Source organism: Mucor velutinosus (assembly GCF_035048745.1).
Source record: "Mucor velutinosus strain NIH1002 chromosome Unknown tig00000093, whole genome shotgun sequence".
Classification (NCBI taxonomy): Eukaryota; Fungi; Mucoromycota; class Mucoromycetes; order Mucorales; family Mucoraceae; genus Mucor; species Mucor velutinosus.
This window is the reverse complement of record NW_027041907.1, coordinates 2242578-2262637: the sequence shown is the minus strand read 5'-3', so window position 1 is coordinate 2262637 and position 20060 is coordinate 2242578. Positions and strand designations below refer to the sequence as shown.

The 20060-nt window shown below is 40.1% G+C and overlaps 9 protein-coding genes across 9 annotated transcripts; 6 read left to right on the top strand and 3 right to left on the bottom strand.

Moving 5' to 3' along the window:
• Positions 1-2176: 2176 nt before the first annotated feature.
• Positions 2177-3141, top strand: ATC70_002495 (uncharacterized protein; the record flags this gene model as incomplete). The annotated part of the gene is made up of 7 exons (XM_064821869.1): positions 2177-2277; positions 2335-2380; positions 2433-2519; positions 2575-2627; positions 2684-2816; positions 2867-2926; positions 2989-3141. 7 exons carry the CDS (start codon positions 2177-2179, stop codon positions 3139-3141), a joined length of 633 nt encoding a protein of 210 aa, XP_064681555.1.
• A 78-nt stretch (positions 3142-3219) lies between these two features.
• On the top strand, positions 3220-4056 carry ATC70_002494 (uncharacterized protein; the record flags this gene model as incomplete). The annotated part of the gene is made up of 5 exons (XM_064821868.1): positions 3220-3286; positions 3339-3418; positions 3472-3660; positions 3713-3861; positions 3924-4056. 5 exons carry the CDS (start codon positions 3220-3222, stop codon positions 4054-4056), a joined length of 618 nt encoding a protein of 205 aa, XP_064681554.1.
• A 177-nt stretch (positions 4057-4233) lies between these two features.
• ATC70_002493 (uncharacterized protein) lies at positions 4234-5864 on the top strand (the record flags this gene model as incomplete). The annotated part of the gene is made up of 6 exons (XM_064821867.1): positions 4234-4269; positions 4329-4637; positions 4698-4790; positions 4852-5066; positions 5122-5495; positions 5548-5864. The coding sequence occupies 6 exons, from the start codon at positions 4234-4236 to the stop codon at positions 5862-5864; spliced, it is 1344 nt and encodes a 447-aa protein (XP_064681553.1).
• Positions 5865-6360: 496 nt separating this feature from the next.
• Positions 6361-6928, top strand: ATC70_002492 (uncharacterized protein; the record flags this gene model as incomplete). Its single annotated transcript, XM_064821866.1, has 3 exons — positions 6361-6503; positions 6556-6809; positions 6870-6928. 3 exons carry the CDS (start codon positions 6361-6363, stop codon positions 6926-6928), a joined length of 456 nt encoding a protein of 151 aa, XP_064681552.1.
• A 648-nt stretch (positions 6929-7576) lies between these two features.
• On the bottom strand, positions 7577-9680 carry ATC70_002491 (uncharacterized protein; the record flags this gene model as incomplete). The annotated part of the gene is made up of 4 exons (XM_064821865.1): positions 7577-8436; positions 8495-8984; positions 9043-9273; positions 9621-9680. The coding sequence occupies 4 exons, from the start codon at positions 9678-9680 to the stop codon at positions 7577-7579; spliced, it is 1641 nt and encodes a 546-aa protein (XP_064681551.1).
• An 809-nt stretch (positions 9681-10489) lies between these two features.
• On the top strand, positions 10490-12047 carry ATC70_002490 (uncharacterized protein; the record flags this gene model as incomplete). The annotated part of the gene is made up of 7 exons (XM_064821864.1): positions 10490-10531; positions 10605-11001; positions 11064-11113; positions 11172-11344; positions 11408-11574; positions 11636-11811; positions 11871-12047. The coding sequence occupies 7 exons, from the start codon at positions 10490-10492 to the stop codon at positions 12045-12047; spliced, it is 1182 nt and encodes a 393-aa protein (XP_064681550.1).
• Positions 12048-14064: 2017 nt separating this feature from the next.
• YCG1 (chromosome condensation complex Condensin, subunit G) lies at positions 14065-15372 on the bottom strand (the record flags this gene model as incomplete). The annotated part of the gene is made up of 3 exons (XM_064821863.1): positions 14065-14917; positions 14971-15133; positions 15189-15372. 3 exons carry the CDS (start codon positions 15370-15372, stop codon positions 14065-14067), a joined length of 1200 nt encoding a protein of 399 aa, XP_064681549.1.
• Positions 15373-16062: 690 nt separating this feature from the next.
• GYP8_2 (GTPase-activating protein gyp8) lies at positions 16063-16550 on the bottom strand (the record flags this gene model as incomplete). Its single annotated transcript, XM_064821862.1, has 2 exons — positions 16063-16467; positions 16524-16550. 2 exons carry the CDS (start codon positions 16548-16550, stop codon positions 16063-16065), a joined length of 432 nt encoding a protein of 143 aa, XP_064681548.1.
• Positions 16551-16903: 353 nt separating this feature from the next.
• Positions 16904-18861, top strand: GYP8_1 (GTPase-activating protein gyp8; the record flags this gene model as incomplete). The annotated part of the gene is made up of 8 exons (XM_064821861.1): positions 16904-17423; positions 17488-17661; positions 17720-17845; positions 17913-18022; positions 18082-18148; positions 18201-18289; positions 18346-18751; positions 18812-18861. The coding sequence occupies 8 exons, from the start codon at positions 16904-16906 to the stop codon at positions 18859-18861; spliced, it is 1542 nt and encodes a 513-aa protein (XP_064681547.1).
• Positions 18862-20060: the final 1199 nt, after the last annotated feature.

Sequence of the window (20060 nt, the reverse complement as noted above, 5' to 3'; positions counted from 1 at the left end):
TTTTCCATTGCTCTCAATTCTAATTGGGAGACTTAAACCAATAACTTTTCTTAATCTTGATTTTCCACGCTATATTCCCTCTATAGGTTGGAAATCTTTCTTGTCGATAGAAAATCCAATTACAGAAGTCGATCAATACAGCAATGGTGCGCTTTATTTGTTTAGCCATAAAGATGTGTTCTTTTCATTGTTTTCTACGCAAATCAAGATATTTTTTTCTTTTGCACTATTTAATCTAAAAGAGAATTCTAGCATTTGCAGAATGGAAAGATGTCTGTGCGTTCATAAATGGTGTATGATTTTTTTTTTCGATGGGGCTGCCATGTGACAAGAAAAATAATGTCCTGTTCTCTTTCAATTACTAAATAGCACTGGGATTAGTTGATTGGAGTTAACCAGTGCTAAGATAGCATCTCGTACTTTTCTTTTGCAACATTCAATTAGCAACATCCATGTACTCCTGAGTCTTTTTTTCTTTCTTCTTTTCGAAGCTTTTCGACTGCCCTAACCTGTATTACATTTCCTTTCGATTGTATTTACATGTTTATCCAGAAGAGAACATGCCGTTGGAATTTAAAGAAACTATTATTTAGCACAATGCTGCATCATGCTATTTGGCAAGTGTATGGAAGAGGTTCATGAAATAAAAAGATCTAGACAAGCATTTGAAGTAGGTGACAATGTTGCGTTTCGCATTTGGATAAGCAATTTGCAAGTCTCAAACTAATCATGCCCAAGGTACTCAGTTGGAGTAATAAGCCGTATTATAAGTAAACTATAGTGCCTCTTTTTAAATTCGTAATTGCATTCTGACTAGTTTCATAGATACTGCCTTCATTCATAATTTCAAGATAGATGAAGCATCAGTTTGGCAGCCAACCAAGGCAAAAACCAATTAAACCTCCGGCTAATTTTTTTTTTTTTTTTTTTTTTTTTTTTTTTGTTCCAGATTGGACAAATCTTGATGGTTTTGAATTCGATAAAGCTATTTTTGCAGATTCGACTAAGTAAAATATGATGATCACCGCATGCTTCCTTAAGCTTTCCTGGAGTACTTTTCAAGGTGCATCCAATGGTACCAAGTAAAATAGATGATTTGAATAAACTTATTAAATGATTTATGAAAATATGAAAAGAGGTTTCTGGCCAAAATGTCGAAATTTTACATATCAAAGTCCCACAAAGATGATTTCAGAGGTTGCTTTGGATCGAGAGAAACGTTTTGATTCAAGATATACCATAGTAAAAGTCTCCATTTTCAAGGTGAAAAACGCGATCGTTTGATTTTCGATGAAAACCATGAGGTATCCCTCATGCTTTTTGGTCGATTTTTGTTCATGTTTTTTTGATCCCCAAAAAGTTGAGCAAAGGTGTCAGGAAGTTACTACTACTCAAGTGCAATTGTTTGGCGTTGTTCCGGTGGCTCATAAAGGCCTACATGCCAAGATATGAAGGCTAGAGAACTGTCGGATGTAGCTGTGTTTCATACATTTGCTTGTTAACAGGCGCGTTTTGTTATGATACAAAGGCGTAAAGACATTGTATGCAGTGATATAGATTCAGAGCATGCTGTTACATCCAAATATTCAGCTAGAAATATCAGGCGAAGTGGCACTGTTGTATCGCTGTATCATAGCACAGTGATACAGCTTATTAGTGAGACGATGGCGGTTGTAAGGCACACTGGACATTTTACGCAATAGATAGTCTGCTTCTAGTAAAACTGTAATATAAAATTAGGTAATCCATAGCTCGGCAGCTCAAATTACTAGGTGGTCCATATCATATCCGTGTACGCAGTAAGTAATGACAAAATACAACTCTTGCCAACTGAAGCATATAGTTGGCATGCAGTATTAACAGCCTGCGTGCTCCATTTAAACAGATTAACTAATGAATCGGCAGGATAAGTTGCATCTAATACAACTCATGATTTTGTCAAACTATGAAATCAGCATAGTGTTCAGCTTACTCGAGTATGTGCATCTTGTGAGGTTAAATGTATTGATCCCTTGTATCACATCAAAGAGAATCTGAGAGTAGCACAGCCAAATGATTGAGTCACAACAGCAATAAATATCCCAAATCCTACATTGCCATTGTGCCTTGAAAAATCAGCTAATCAATTCTCCTTTTTCTCTTGTTTAACCCGTTTTTCTTTAAAACTAGACACAGTATGGGATACCATACATTGAGCTGCTTTAGCCAAACATTTCAAGTAGCCGAGAAATACGAGCTTGTTAAAGAGATTGGACAAGGAGCATATGGCATTGTTTGGTAAGTGATTTGACGCATTCAAATGGCATGCTAAACACATCTCTACATGATACACAGTGCAGCAGTCAATACGCGAAATGGAGAGAAATGCGCAATCAAGAAGGTACCTTTTTGTCATGGCACTGTGAGTGTCAAGACTAATGCTGCTGAAACAGGTCAACAAACTGTTTGAACGACCCATATTGACCAGACGAGCATTGAGAGAGCTCAAACTGCTGGAGCATTTCAATGGACACAAGAATGTAGATATAGGTAGAAGAGAGGTCGCATATACGAGGACTCACACATTGTACACAGATTATTGGCTTATTGGATATGGATATCGTGGACTACTCAGACTTCAACGAAATGTAAGGGCTTTGGTTATGGATCACGACCCTGTTGACTGATATGTACATGTGAATAGTTATTTGTATCAAGAACTAATGGAAGCTGATTTGCACCAAATTATTCGATCCGGTCAGCCATTGACAGATGAGCACTATCAGAGCTTCATCTATCAAGCATGCTGTGGGCTCAAGTACATTCACAGTGCCAACGTAAGCACTGCTACAGTAATGTAAAAGCATTGAACTAACACATGAAATAGGTTCTACACCGCGATTTAAAGCCATGTAACCTGCTTGTCAATACCAAATGCGAGCTCAAGGTATAAAAGATACAAACAATGTAAAAATAGATATAAGAGATGGCCAACAACGCTATAAATAGATTTGCGACTTTGGATTGGCTCGTGGCTATGTAGATGCAAAGAGTGGACAGGAAGGAGACGCTGGATTCATGACAGAGTATGTGGCGACCCGATATTACAGAGCTCCTGAGATCATGTTGAGCTTTAGAAGTTACACAAAAGCAAGCAAGTAATATAACATTTTAATAAGGAGCGCTTCAACGTAGAAGAGAGTAGGTTATTTTTAACACACATCATGTAATATAGTTGACATGTGGTCTTTGGGCTGTATCTTTGCTGAACTACTGGGCAGTAAACCGCTGTTTAAAGGAAGAGATTGTAAGTAGGTGTAGCAAATATTGTGAATGTCATGCTCATCGCTGTTGTATAGTCGTGGATCAATTGAATCAAATCTTGTATATATTGGGAACGCCTGACGATGACACACTGAACCGCATAGGCAGCGAAAGGGTAAAATCACCGAATATCACTGCAACACACATGTTTGACTGACATTCAAGTAGGCACAAACCTATATTAGAAGCCTGGAAAGATTTGCAAAGATACCACTTGATCAATTATATCCCAATGCAACAGAAACAGCCCTTGATCTATTGGAAAAGCTGCTGACATTTGATCCAATGTCTCGCATAGAGGTTGAGGATGCCCTGGATCACCCATATTTCGAGCTATTTCATGATCCAGAAGATGAGGTATACACGGGCTACTATGCTTTCCAATTTATGTACTGAAATGTTGATTCAGCCCACACATTTTGCAACCGTTGATTTCTCTTTCGAGTCACTGAATACTATCGAAGAGATGAGGGAGACGATCATTGACGAGGTAAAAATGTTTAAGGCAAGGAAGCACAGCTTGAGGCTGGACATGAGAGGGTTGCGACGTCAAAACAGGTAAGATGAGATCATCATGACATGCTGAATAGAAACTCAAGATGTGTTGCATTGGGGATTAGCATTACAACACCTACATCAAAGAGGGCACGATACAACTCGCAAGTCAATGAGATGGGATACGCAGATCAGCTAATTACAAGTCCAGTGGATGTAGATCCAAATTTAGAGCGAGATCTCGGCGGTATAATATAAGCATCTTGAGGCAGGGGGACATCCAAATCATCATACATCACGTCAAAGTTCAATAAACACACATTGCTGTGACTTTATTAAATACATCTCAAACAGAGACTATTAAATGATTGTTGTGTTGTCGAAAGTTTCCCCACACATTTTCTCTTTTTTTTTTTCTTGATAATTGCATAAAAAATGTCAAATACAGCCTTTTCAGACACACCTATTCCTGTAAGTGAGATAAAGCGCACGGCTTTAAGTATGCGTACTAATCCAGCATATACAAATAGCATGTCCCCGCCGAGGCACCTCTTCGGGTCAATGCCTTGCGTATCTTGGGCACAAATGCCACACGCAACTCGTTCTTGAACAGCGTCACTTCAAATGTGTTCAATGCTGATACTACTGAACAAGTGCTCAAGCGAGTGCAAGATATTGCTGCACAATTGCAAAAGCACGACATTTTCGATGAAATCAAGATCTACCTTGATACTAACCACGAGATTGCTGATACTGTCGATGTGACACTCCATCTGAAGGAAAAAGATAAGGGTTTGTTCGAGACCAAGGTCAATGTTGGAAACAATCAAGCTGAATTGGTAAGTGTGTAGCAGCTCATTAATCATGTCGTATCGAAATCTAATTAGCATGTAAAAAAGAACGGTGGTGTTGGCTTGCGCAACATTTTCGGTGGTGCTGAATCCGTCTCTGCCAATTTTGCATTCGGTAATCGCACAAAGGCTTCAGTTGAGGTAAGTCTGGTTCAAGCGTCTAAGGACAGCATCATGTAACTCATGCTGATATAAAATCAAGGGTGCCATTGAAACACCTTTCCGTGGAAATGCTAATACTAAGATTGGTGTGTTTGTAAATGGCTCTATCAGAGACCATTCTCAAATCAACGCCTACAAGGAAAGCGCAAAGGCAACTGGTGTTCGTCTCAAGGGTTGGACTCAATACGGTGAGCACGAAGTCGCTTATGCCGTAACACATAGAGACGTTCTTGCTTTGCCTACAGCCACTGCAGGGTGAGTTACTGCATGATTCTGTATGGATTGGATGGCTAATGTTGTTATGTCACAGTGTTCGCAGTCAATCAGGTACCAACGAAAAGTCGTCTGTATTCCATTCATTTGTCCGTGATCAGCGCGATGATGCTGTGCTTCCTACCAAAGGTCATTATCTTGGCATCTTTCAAGAATTAGCCGGTTTGGGTGGCCGTGGTGATACCAACTACTTGAAGCATGAATTGAATGCGTCTTGTCATCAGTCATTGATCGACAGCAAGAGCAAGGACGACGCCAAGTTCATTCTTAGCACGAGCTTCAGAGCTGGTTTGTTTTCTACCGTGTTGGACGCTCCCAAGGGCAGCGATGGGCCCAAAATCTCTGATCGTTTCTACGTGGGTGGCCCTACATCTGTCAGAGGCTTCAAGATGGGCGGTATTAGAGAGACAGGTAAGTTTGGACAGCATTCAATCTGACAACATGTATTGATTGTGCCATACAGAGGAACCTGTTGGTGGAGAGGGCTATTGGGCTGCTGGTGCTAGCTTGATTGCCTCTGTTCCTGGATTGACTCATTTACCTGTGAAAGCTCATGCCTTTGCCAATGCTGGTAGTATTGTCTCCAGCACCAAGGGTGTCAGCGTTGGTGACACTATCAAGGCTCTCAGTGAGACTCCTCGTACTTCTGCTGGTTTTGGTCTGATTTTCCACCACAGCATTGCTAGAATCGAACTCAACTACTGTATACCTTTGAAATATAGCTCCACAGATTTACCTGAACCCAAGTTCCAATTTGGATTTGGTCTTAACTTTTTGTAAGCGTAGATTTTTGTTTAATAAAGCGATTTTATATTTAATACATATACAATGCAAATTTGAATATCGACCAATGCATTATGTAAAGCTATTACGACCAGCATCATTGTGCTTGTACACAGATCACGATGCGTCAGACTGGACATAGGTGCAGCCTCATTCATGCCATGGCAAATGAAGTGAATTGACGATGGATTTCTTATAGGAGCAGGATGGACCAGCATGTGTGTGAAATTCATTTTTCAACCACTGGACATGATGCCGTATGCTTTGTTTATAACATCTTTTCACGGTACAGGTAGCATTGATGTAAAAGAACGAGACCACTACTGATGCCAGCTACCTTTGTTTGCACCATGTACCCGCAAAGCAAGATGGCCATGATTCTAGGAACGTGGTATGCCTGGGCTGTGAAACTTATAGTATAAATTTCATCAATTCCTTTACATTCATTCCTTGATATTATTATCGCCTTTTTGTCTTCTTTTACGACTATATTATGAAGCTTCTCTTTTTTACCATTGCTACTGTATTAGCATCTGTCCTTGCCTCTACGATCGAGCCCCCTGCTTCTGCATTAAAGAACGATACGACTATCGCAGAGCCTGACCAAGAAATCTGTATCTTGTCCATTGTTCCTTGGTAAGTGCTAGTTTATGATAGACAGCACCATGTGTCTAATCCATGTTTACAGCCCCAAGAGATGCCGTGATACCTGCATCTATCCTGATGTACCTTGCCCCAAGACACACCCTCCACATTGTCCAAATGAAACGCCCAAGCACTGGCCACTTCACCAGAAGAGATCTGATTCCACCGTCAGAAGCAATACCGTTGTTTCTGAACAAGATGATGGTATTGAGGAAACCAACTGTTTGGACCGTCCATGTCCCAGAGTTATTTTCAAACCTTGTCCTAAAGCATGTCCCTCCAGTTGCGAGTTCCAGAGTAAGATATCTCATTATTTGACATAGCCAGCAGTATTCTGACAAGTATTTTTTCGCTTAGACCCTGCAAATCCCTGTTGCCCTTACTCTGGTAAACCAGTTTGTATGGCATTGAACTAAATATGTTGAGATTTGCTTTTTTTGATTATGAATAAATCCTAGACCTTTATAAAATTCCAAACGACTAGATTATCTCGAGTATTGATTTGGCGTGAATAACTTTCATTCAATCAAGTCTAGGGCTGCACTTTGTTGTTTGTGAGCTAAAAGTGCGAGGAATAGATGTAGTAGTATTTGATTATTAGATGTAGCGAATGCACCACCTCAGTATCTCTTTGATTTACTAGTTGACATTGGATGTCATACAACTCGAGTGTGCAAATGTGACGAACAGAGGCAAAGAAATTCTTTACACAAGGGCACTGGAATGGATTAAAGGTGGATATCCACCCAACAGCCCCTCCATTATCCACCTTTAATTATACGTTCAAAATACCCTTTGATTCACCCTTAATCCACTTTCAAATTTACCCAAATCTGCAGTGCTCTCCATCACATCAACCATTAGCAGCTTACAAAGAAGCCATCGTGCACCTGAATCGTCAAGAATTTCGCTCCTTCTGACAACGCATTTTAACAGGCATTTTGATGTTGATTATATTTTTATTTTATAACAAAGTGTAGAATTGCTTTTTCATCTTCTCTTTCTTTTTATGTCATCTTTTCTTTTGCATTTACAAGAAAAAAGTTGTTATATCATACTATAAATTAATAGAAACCCTTGGCATGGTTATCACAGACATCACGGAGCTTGGTCTCGAGTTCCTTGGAGAGGACACCCTTGGCACGGATTTCCTCAAGGATATCGCTGTGTTGAGTAGCAACGTGGCTAATGAAGTCCTTTTCCCAATCAACGACCTTGTTAACGGGGATCTTATCGAGATAACCGTTGACACCAGCAAAGATGATAGGAACTTGGGCTTGGATAGACAAGGGAGAGTATTGAGGTTGCTTCAACAATTCAGTGAGACGGGCACCACGGTTCAACAAGAATTGAGTGGAGGCATCCAAATCAGAACCGAATTGGGCGAAAGCGGCAACTTCACGATATTGGGCCAAGAAAAGCTTCATGGAACCAGCAACTTGCTTCATGGCCTTGGTTTGAGCAGCGGAACCGACACGAGAGACGGAAAGACCAACGTTAATAGCAGGACGAATACCCTTGAAGAAGAGTTCGGCTTCCAAGAAAATTTGACCATCAGTGATGGAAATAACGTTAGTGGGGATATAAGCAGAGACATCACCACCTTGGGTTTCAATGATGGGAAGAGCGGTCATGGAACCGTAACCGAAGCTCTTGTTCATTTTGGCAGCACGTTCCAAAAGACGAGAGTGGAGATAGAAGACATCACCAGGGTAAGCTTCACGACCGGGAGGACGACGAAGCAAGAGAGACATTTGACGGTAGGCAACAGCTTGCTTGGACAAATCGTCATAGATGATCAAAGAGTGGCGACCGTTGTCACGGAACCATTCACCAAAGGCAGCACCAGAGAAAGGAGCAAGGTATTGGAGAGGAGCGGCTTCAGAGGCAGTAGCAGCAACGACAATGGTGTACTTCATGGCATCTAATTCAACCTTTCAATACACACAATCAATCTCTCATTCAACACATTTTATACATACCGTTCTCTTCGAGAGTTCTGACGAGTTGAGCAACAGTAGAACGCTTTTGACCGACAGCAACGTAGATACAGTACAACTTCTTGGCTTCATCAGAACCGTTGTTCCAGTTCTTTTGGTTCAAGATGGTATCGAGAGCGACGGCAGTCTTACCAGTTTGACGATCACCAATAATCAATTCACGTTGACCACGACCGATAGGGACCATGGAATCAACAGACTTGATACCAGTTTGCATGGGCTCGTTAACAGAGTGACGAGGCAAAATACCGGGAGCCTTGACTTGGACACGAGAACGGCCAACAGTGTCAAGAGGACCCTTACCATCAATGGGGTTACCGAGAGCATCGACAACACGACCGAGGATACCAGGACCAATGGGGACATCAACAATGGCACCAGTACGCTTGACAGTATCACCTTCCTTGATCAAACGATCGTTACCAAAGACGACAATACCGACGTTATCAGCTTCCAAGTTAAGGGCCATACCCTAAACAGAGCTGTAAGTAAATCACGCAAACAATATAGACATGACAAAGACTATTTACCTTGAGACCGCTAGAGAACTCAACCATTTCTTCGGCTTGACAGTTCTTGAGACCGTAAACACGGGCAATACCATCACCAATGGACAAGACACGACCAGTCTCTTGGAGGTCAACTTCAGAGTTGGCACCCAAGATACGTTGTTCGAGGATGGAAGAGACTTCAGAGGTGGAAGGCTTGGCGGAAGCATAACCACGAGCAGCAGTGGCAATAGCACCGAGGTTGACACGGGCCTACATGAAAAATCAATGTTCATTAGTAACCTGTTGGATCACAGTTTGGGAGAAAATGATGGGTTCAGAAATGAAGTCGTCTCGTATCATAGTCATCTCAAGGCATTCGAAGGTTGTTTGTAGCAGACACTGGCATGTAGTGATTATATGATGCAAAAGGAGTGATCCTCTGTCCGACTGATAGGATTCAAGGTGTATGCTTGTATGTATGTGAGTAGACAAATGTATGGTAAATATGTTGCAATGTAAAAATTTCTGATTTTTTTTTTTTAGGTGATTGGATGATAATACGAGACAATCTACATTTCTACATCCAACTTTCTCTGTTCAGTCAAAACGGTGCTTACAGCAGGAGCCAAGCTACGAACAGCTAAAGGACGGGCAATACGAGCAACGTTTCTAAGCATTGTTGTAAGATATTGTTTGAGACAAAAGAGAGAGCACTTGCCCACCTTGAATTTTATTTAACTTTTTTTTTAGTTTCCCCAGAATTTTTCGAGGGGTCTTTGAATTGAAAGGGGAGGGGGTGGGGCTCTAAACATCTGGAATAGTGTCTACGTCATGAATTTGACTCAAGATTCTGTTCCATTTGATAAACTTTTGGAGCGATGAAGCTGTAAGTGATATAGGAGACACAATGACACCGCATCCAAGTGATTGAACCTCATAATACTGGTAAGTTTGTCGAGAAACTTGGCATTGCAGGCTTGCTCGATTCAATGTCTGGTTGATGTACGACCCAATGTGGATGAACACTGCTCTTGATCTACAACATTGCTGTAGCTGCGAGGGATTGAAGCCTTGTTTTCATCATAAAATTGAATAGACAGCTGCAACGCAAGCTATGAACCAAGGATTTGGACCAAAGGCATCACAGAATAACCAAGCATTCCTTGCATTTGTCATTGTATCTACATTGATCTATCCTCTTACTAATCCAATGTTGCAATTGCTCTCGAAATCAATTCCAATGCCAAGGTACCTACAAATGCTAATGTATTTCAGCATCCAACTTTGTAACTACATCTCACAGTGGCATTGACGTAATTTCACCATGATGCGGGTATTTAATGAACATCTGAAGAGAGCTGAAATGGAGCTTCAATTAATCGTTGTGCTTCACAAAGCAAACCAAAAGCAACTCATACTCACACCTATCTTTTTTGTTCTTTTTCTTAATTTCTTATTTCATTAAAAACCTAAACAGCAGTTGAAAATGAATGCTACAAATACGCTTGTTGTAGATAACGGTACAGGTGTAAGTGAACCGGCACACATTTCGTATTCAACCAAGTCTAAAAACGCGCTTCTTGCTGTTTCTCTACTTGTAGTTTGTAAAGTGCGGTTATGCAGGCTCCAACTTCCCTGAGCATGTCTTCCCCAGTGTTGTAGGCCGTCCTATCCTGCGTGCCGAAGAAAGAGTGGGTGACCTCCAGGTCAAGGATATTATGGTCGGTGAGGAGGCTGCTCAGCTTAGAAACATCCTTCAAATGTCGTATCCCATGGAAAATGGTATCATTCGTAACTGGGAAGATATGCGCCATTTATGGAACTATACTTTCGACGAACAGCTGAAGATTGATCCAAGAGACTCAAAGATTTTGTTAACCGAAGCTCCCATGAATCCCAAGCAGAACCGTGAAAAAATGGCCGAGATTATGTTTGAGGAATATGGCTTCCAGGGTATCTATGTTGCTATCCAAGCTGTATTGACTCTTTTTGCACAAGGTAGAGAGCTAAACTATATGTGTTACTATGGCAAATTGTGCTTATTTATTGTCTGTTATTAGGTCTGATGTCTGGTGTCGTTGTTGACTCTGGCGATGGTGTTACACATATTGTGAGTGTATTATACGAAAAGCCAAGACTATTTTAAAACTCATGTGCTGAATCTATAGGTACCTGTTTATCAAGGCTATGCGCCTGCAAACTTGACACGTCGTCTTGATGTTGCTGGCCGTCATGTCACAAGATATTTGATCAAGCTATTACTCTTGCGTGGTTATGCATTCAATCGTACCGCTGATTTTGAAACTGTTCGTCAAATCAAAGAGAAATTCAGTTATGTCAGGTAGATCTTACATCGAAACCTTGGCATGAATAGCTGCTTATTGAAAGGACTCGATACATGTAGTTACGACCTTGAGTTGGATCAAAAATTGGGTAACGAAACAACAACATTAGTCGAAAGCTACGAGCTTCCCGATGGTCGTGTCATCAAGGTAGGATCTGAGCGTTTCGAGGCTCCTGAGTGTTTGTTCCAGCCCAACTTGATTGATGTGGAGGCTCCTGGCATGGCTGGTAAGTGGTGTACAAAGTTTAACTGTGATGGGGTGAATCTAACTTGTTTCTATATTATCAGAGATGCTTTTCAACACAATTCAATCCGCCGATATCGATATTCGTGCCGATCTTTACAAGCATATTGTTTTGTCTGGTGGTTCAACCATGTATCCTGGTTTACCCAGTCGTTTAGAAAAGGAAATGAAGCAACTTTACCTCACAAATGTGCTCAATGGCGACGCAAGTAGATTAAATGTACGTATATTGATATCTTTCGATGATGAGATGGCATTATAACGCTTTTTTAATCCTAGAAATTCAAAATTCGTATCGAAGATCCCCCTAGACGTAAGCACATGGTGTACCTCGGTGGCGCTGTACTTGCCGATATTATGAAGGATAAGGATAGTTGGTGGGTCACTAAACAAGAATGGGAAGAGATGGGTCCTCGTTCATTGGAAAAGATGGGCGTCTTGGGTTCTACCGCTTAAGATGGCAACTATGAATAAAAAGAAATTAAGCCCTAATTTTACACATAACAACCTTGTGGGAGGTCTTCCAAAAATCACAACTGTAGATAAGAGCCATGCAAATGAGACGAACAAGAATGTCTACTGACAAGAAACATGTGGCAGTGGCATCATTTGAATCTGGATGACTACCATGGTTACCGGATAACTGGGCAAAAGCAACTAGGCTACTCTGAACTGTCAAGATGCTACACATGAGAATATGATAGTGACACTGCTTGCGCAGTCTTTCAAGTGCAGTATTTTATTACTAGCCGATCAATCTCGCTACACTCGATGACGGTGTCGCCTAGTGGGCTCTCGCCAAACACATTCCAAATCAGAGATAATAAAAACCTGGCATATCAAGTAGATTTTAAGCAAATAATTAATAGTGAAGAAAGGCTATATTAGAGTCAGAAGGGGAGGTATTCCTCCATGCATCCTCCTCCTTTTGCTTATACACTGTTATTGACGAAAATTATTATTGAAACGATGTGAAAAAGAGTTCAAGTTTTATGCAGCATTTGTATATTACTACATTTTCCGTTCGTGCCACATTTTTTGATAGTAGTATTGTCAAACCATCTGCTCGCGTTGCTCTTGAGATGGCAACATAAAGCTGGCCTTGTATAAGATCTACAATGACTTTTTTGAGATGTTGTCATTGCAAAAGACACCTCCATGAGGCAAAGCTCCCCAAAAAAAAAGTATTTGCGCTAAGCAATTGCCCTTTCAATTCCATGATCGCCATTCAATCAGCATCGCAATCATCATTGTCATCAACAGAAAGGCATTTAGGTCAGCCAGCAGCAAGCCACCGCCGCCGCCAATATCAATTCAAATACCGCTTATTTTTTTTTCTGTTCAGGATTGGACAGATTTTGTCTTTTTTTCGACTTCTTTAATCTATTCTATGAGATTCGACTATATAAATTGTGATAATCATCCTACGCTTCCTAATACATTCTTGAAGTACTTTTCAAGGCGCTTCCAATGGTACTATCTGTAATAAGTGTTTTGACTGAAACTATTGGGCAATTTAATACAATATGAAATGAGGTTTTTAGCGAAAATAGACATATTTTGCATTTGAACACCTCATAAAAGTGGTTTCAGAGGTTGCTTTGGATCGAGAGAAACATTTTGATGTAATATATACCATAGTAAACGTCTTCAGTTTCAAGGTGAAAAACGCGATCGTTTGATTTTCGATGAAAACTATGAGGGGTACCTCATGCTTTTTGGTCGATTTTTGTTCATGTTTTTTTGGTCCCCAAAAAGTTGAGCAAAGGTGTCAGGAAGTTACTACTACTCGAGTGCAATTGTTTGGCGTTGTTCCGGTGGCTCAGAAAGGTCTACATGTCAAGATACGAAGACTCGAAAACTGTAAAATTTGGTTATGTATTGCTTTATAGAGTTTATTTACACGGCATAAATCACATATTTGGTTGCTGCAATTTACTGGAAAGACAGTTCTGTAGCTTGAGCAATTTTTAATTCAAATAAGAAGCCTATTGATTTTGGTAAAGTTGATTCATGCAAATTTTGATGCGCTATGTTGCTGGTAAGCTTATTAAAAATGGAAATGAAAACCCGATTTTGCTGCTTGTTGAATACTACTGTATGGTTTTGCACCTTCGCTTCGCAACGGTAAAACCCTTATTGAGTTTAATATTACCAAATGTTGGGTTAGATGCTTAGTTGCCATGGCTAGGCACCTTTGCTTCGCCACGGTAAAACCCCCTATAAATCAATGCTATCAAGTGTTGAATTAAACGCGTTGTTATGTTCTTCCCCCAACCCCCCTCCCCCTTGCCGGCTTTGCCGGTGGTTTTGTTCATCTTATACGGCACACAATTCTTTAAAATTTTGAAAGGATATGGTTGGCTTGTCTACTTTTTTTGAATGTTTTACAATATATATATAGTGAAGAAGATGATAATGCGATATACAATAGGGGTTATTTGTTAAGGTGAGCGTGTTATTTACAGCAGAGCTATGGCAATCCACCAAATGGCTCAAGAGGTTGTGCGGATGTGCGTTTGGCCACTCTCAACTTTGCTGATCGACTTCTGGGATTCTCCTCTATCTCTTCCTCTGTGGGCTGAATGACATGCTTGGTGCAAATTTCGAAGGAGGGGATTACTTTATCTGGTTTCTCCACAATTTGCTTATGGCTAATGTCTATCAATCCTTGTTTCATTGCCTTTCTATATTCTTTACTTGCAGCCCTCTTGAGATTAAATTGGTTGTGTCCAGCTTCCTCCATGAGTCTTTTTCCAGCACAATGATACATAAAGTTTTTGGCAATGCGATCTTCGAGTGAGTGGAAAGTAACTACAGCGAGGCGTCCGTCTGGTTTCAGCAAGTGTTCACTTGCGCTTAGTGCTTTCTCAAGCTCGATCAATTCGTTATTGATGTATATTCTAAGTGCTTGGAAAGTGCGTGCTGCAGAGTTTCTCACCATATCGTCGTTGCCTCGTTGCCATCTAGGTTGAGGACATGCTTTCTGAATAACAGCAGCTAATGATGATGTTGTTTCTATTGGACCAAGCTGCCTAGCTGTAACGATGGCAGCAGCAATCTTGCGAGACAATCTGTCACCGCCGTATTGGTATATGATGTCTGCAATCTGCTCTCTCGAAAAGAAGTTGACAATCTCGTACGCAGAAATTGACTTCTTCATCAAATGTGCTTCATTCTCGTATTCTGTCTTTGTATTGCGTCCTCGAGAGAACATTCGCATGTCTAATGGTCCATCTAGCTTGTATGAAAACCCTCGGTCTGCCATCTCAATTTGTCCACTGGACACACCAATATCCATCACAATGCCATCAAAGCATGGAATACTGAAATCCATGTTTCAGTAAAAAGATCTGAGCCCATCATTATATACACTTACTCCCAGTCAAACTCGGATTCTATCTGCTCGTATATACTGCCAAATTTTGCCAACAATGGAAACAAACGATCTTTATATGGCTTTAGCTCGGCTAATTGAAGAGCTTTGGCGTATGCTGTTGGATCCTGATCGACAGCAACCACCTTGCAGTCATCGAAAGAATCTTCAAGATATCATATTTAGTCATTCAAGCCGATGCCTTTCATAAGGAAGCTCACCTAATAGTGCTTTGGTATAACCACCTTCACCAAATGTCATGTCGCAATAGATACCTCCATCTTTTGGCTTCAAATGGCTTACTACTTGTTGTAACATAACAGGGACGTGCACTCTGGGATATGGAAAAGCTGCAGTAGATATGCTTCGTTTTGGCACAGCATATTTCAGTACAGACAGCATCATTTGCAGTAATTAATAGCAGAACAAATGCTTCAACAAGGTGTAGTAGCTATTTTCCGTCAGGGTTTTGATCAGTATGGAGTCACATAGACAGGACAACAACGGTTAAATATTATTGCGATGATGGCACCTATTTTATGCCATTCATAAACAAGATGGCTACACAAGTGTATTTTAAGCTTCAAAACCTATCAATTAAACACGTCTATCACATGAGCTCGTGATAAGCAACTTTCAGCTCAAGAAAACCCACAAAATTGGGAAGCTAAACTGTCTCTCTGTTAATAATTTATGAGTCATTATTGCTGTCTCATTGGAAAACCATCTCTTTAAGATCTCTATCAAAGAATTATTCAAAAACGCCATTTAGCATTGAAGTTGTTTAAAAAGGATTCCCACAGGGGGATTAGTTTATTTTGTTATTAAACAAATGCGTGAGAACGACTAAACATGCGTGTAAAGGCGTAAATAGCCATGATACGTAAAGCAATAGAGTGGGGAGATAGCAGAGGTCAAATGTCCTCATTACAGTTTTTTGCGTTTCTTCTTCTTTTTGCGGAAACCTGAAAATGCCATGATAAACAATGGCAAAGCAGTTTGATCCATGTGTTCACCTAATGAATTGGATCTACGGAGCAGCAAATGTCGATGCTGATGCTTAAAGCCTTCCCTTTGAGGGGGTTCAGCATGGATTCAATGTACAGAAATAACGCTTTGCAAATTTTGCTTGTGAGCAGCAGTAGCAGCATGGTTTCTCTTTCTCTTCTTTTGGTTCTTCTTACTATTGCTGGTCTTCTTTTTCAGAGTTGAGGTGGTGACAGTTACAACAGGTGGTTTTTTCAAACAGCTTTTGGTGGGAACAGGTTCAGGATGAGCTGATTCACCTTCTTCTTCAGAATCACGAGAGCCAGCAGAACAATCTTCTTGGATTTCCACAATGATATCTTCGCTCAACATGTCTTCATTGAGTGTTTTGCGTTGCCATTCTTCTCGACTTCTTTGCTTGGCGGCATCACGACATTGTTCCAATGTAGGTAGAAGATAAACAGTATTGTGGCTCAAATCGAAGCTTACTCTGCGAGGAAACTGATGATGAGGCTGTATTGCCCAAGGTCAGAAACACATTGCAATATAGACTGATAATTTGTATTTACCTCGTTACTGTTGGATGAAGATAGCATGATTTGTTTTCTTGAAAAAGAGAGGTAAAATTGAGAGAAGAAAAGAAAAGAAAATGAGAGAAAAGATTGCATCGGCTTTAAATATTTGACACTTTTTCGCAATCCATAGCAATCTTTGACTCAGAACCACACCAATCATTTAGATGGTCCGAGTAGTTTAGTCTGCTTCCAACATTGGGCTTTTTAAAGGTACCATTTTGCACTGAATCATCCAATAAGAATCTATCCCTCTGTTTTTCTGGTCTTCTTATTCTCTTTCTGTCTCTCTTTCTCTTTCGTATCTCTTTTAAAGACCAAATTATTGTATATTTAAAAAGTAACCTTGTTTGATTTCAAACAAACAATCGGTTGCCATGGATACAAAAGACGTTACTATGGAGATCTCAATACCTCCACCATCTTATGGCCCAAACATGGCTTGGAGAATAAAGTCCTTTTTCAACGCTACTCCACCCGTTCCACCTTTTGCTGTACCAAATGATTTTGATACAACGTCGCAGAAAGGCTTCAAGAGTAATTCTTGGTTCAACAACAACAACGTAAATGACAAAAGCACTGCAACGGAAGAAGAAGAAAAGCAAAAAGCCATCCGTAGAGTGGCTTCAGCACCCAACGCCAAACTCTTGAACATGGCAACGCCAAACTACATTAGTTCCTCCACTATTTCTATACCATCTCTCATGACCGATTCACCTCCATTACAAAGATTGCGCAGAACGTGTCGTCGCACATACTCTAGCAGCAGCATCAAAGTGAAGAAAGTTGAAGTTGGGCCATCTAGTTTTGTCAAAATTAGAATGCTCGGTAAGGGTGATGTGGGCAAAGTCTACATGGTCAAACAAAAAGAAACAGATAAACTGTTTGCAATGAAAGGTATATACATACTAGTGATGATATAAACCTCATGGAAGCAAGGTTTAAACCTTTGATTATACAGTATTATCGAAAAGAGAAATGATCAGACGAAACAAGATCAAAAGAGCCTTAGCAGAGCAAGAGATTCTGACTACATCGAATCACCCATTTATTGTCACTTTGTATCATTCTTTTCAGAGCCAAGATTATCTGTACTTTGTCATGGAGTACTGTGTTGGTGGGGAATTTTTCCGAGGTTTGTTATTTATCAGTATCAGATCACCATGTTGCAGAAAAATCTGACCTGTTCATAGCACTTCAAATGAGGCCAGGCAAGTGCCTAACAGAGGAAGGCGCAAAGTTTTATGCAGCAGAAGTTACAGCTGCCTTAGAATACCTGCATCTTCAAGGACACATTTATCGAGATTTAAAACCTGAGAGTAAACTACCCAACATGTTTTTACTACTTCTCCTAACGGTAACACTAAACTAAATTAATGTGATTAGATATATTGCTTCATCAGAGTGGGCATATCATGTTGACTGATTTTGATCTGAGCAAGGGATCTCAGCCCCCAGGTAATCCTTGTGTTGTCAAATCAGGATCTCCTCATGTAGTAAGTTTTATTTCTATTCGAGAAACTGACAATACTAAGATGTTGCGTATACTCAACAGCCACCTTCTATCGATACTAAAAGCTGTGTTGTTAACCTCCGAACGAATAGTTTTGTTGGAACAGAAGGTAGACTGAGATAAGACAGCCAAGACATAAGAGAAATTAAGATTATTTGTAGAATATATTGCGCCAGAAGTAATCAAAGGCTGTGGCCATACAAGTGCTGTCGATTGGTGGACATTGGGCATCTTGATATACGAAATGCTGGTATGTAAATCACACTTGCAAGTCAAGCCGCGCATGTGGGTTAACCTTGAATGTAGTATGGCACAACTCCATTCAAAGGCGCAGGACGTAACGAAACATTTTCTCGCATCCTTCATTGTGATGCTCAATTTGGAGAGCAGCCGGCACCTTACAAAAGCAACATATCAAGCTCAGGTAAAAGCCTGATTAGAAAGCTATTACACAAAGACGAGAACAAGAGACTTGGGTGCCGTGCAGGAGCATCTGACATCAAAGCGCATCCGTTCTTCAAATCGGTCAATTTTGCTTTGCTTAGACATTGCAGTCCACCTATCACGCCTCTAGTACAGAAACCAAACGGAATTGATGCCCTTAATTTTAGAAAAATGCCACCAGAGAGTCTAAGTTTTGATCTCGAAACAGATGATGTATTGGTTTCGCTTAAGTCTGACAAAACAAATCCTTTTGAAAAGTTCAATTCAAGTAAGTTGAAACAAAATAGTTGATTGTTTGGTCGAGTAAATTTAGATTTGTACATAATAGTTACTCTTTATCATGATGGAGATTCTGATTCAGACGATTTAGATGATTAATTATAAACGCCATTACTTGCAAGAAAAGAATACACTACATCTACACATTTACTTAATATCCCTGATCATGCATAACAACATGATCATTTAATTCCGTTTCTACTACAAACACAAATACTGACCATCTTCTTAATACTAATTCTTTTTACGTTAATAATAAAATCAAAACAATACAAGCATAGCTTTACTACGCATATCATTAGACAAGGCCACTGGTGTAATTCTAAACTCTCTCAACATAACGAACTACGTATGCAGTGAGACTTTGCATGACATTGGTGATATAAGATCAAATCAAGGCCAACTATCAATACTCTGTAGATTTCAAAAGCTTTTTCCAGGGGCTATATGTAGCCATTAAACTACATTAGATATCAAACCAATATGTAAAGTAGCTTCCAACGCTGCTTCAGCGATTAACTGAAAGCGTCGGAGATTTAACTGACGGATCAAAAAATCCATCTCAAATTCAGGGGTAAATAATCAACTCATTATTCTTGATGGAATCATCAGCTACGAAGAGGACGCTATTTTATGTCGTTTAAAAAAAAGACTCACAGCTTGGAAATATTGTAAAGATCCTGAACGAGAGATAAGGGAAGTTGAAAGACAATTAGGATATACGGACAGCAATTCCCAAAATCTCCCAAACGTTTCAATTCGGTGCTGTCCCTCTTTCAAGCTTCCCAGTGATAGCGATCGTGCTACAATAACCATTCGCATTTTGATTGCATGTTTGTTTCCCTAAAGGACGGACTTGAGCTTTAGTTCCCTATAGAAAGCTTGACATTTCTGTGTTTACCTGAAACCGAGATCAAAATTTTCTGATCTACCAACTACTCAACTTGCATAAATTTATGCCCTCCGCTTGGTTTCCAAACTGAAACTTGATGAGTTGAATTGTAGAAATTGGTTGCTTGATGTCATGCTCAATGCACTTATATCTGAAATTGAACAAATTAAAAAGAGATCATCTAATTTTAGTAGCATTGCAAGCTTTTTATTTTAAGTATTTTCTACATCTCTCCTTTTAGACATGTAGCAGCAGTGACAGCAGCATAGTATGGGCCACCAGATCCAATCTCATACACACGCACACTTTATCTCATAGCTAAAAATAAAGGTTTCAAGAGGAGTGTCGTTCAATGTGTTAAAAATAACGTAATGTAACCTGCAGACGCACAAATAGCAGCAGAAAA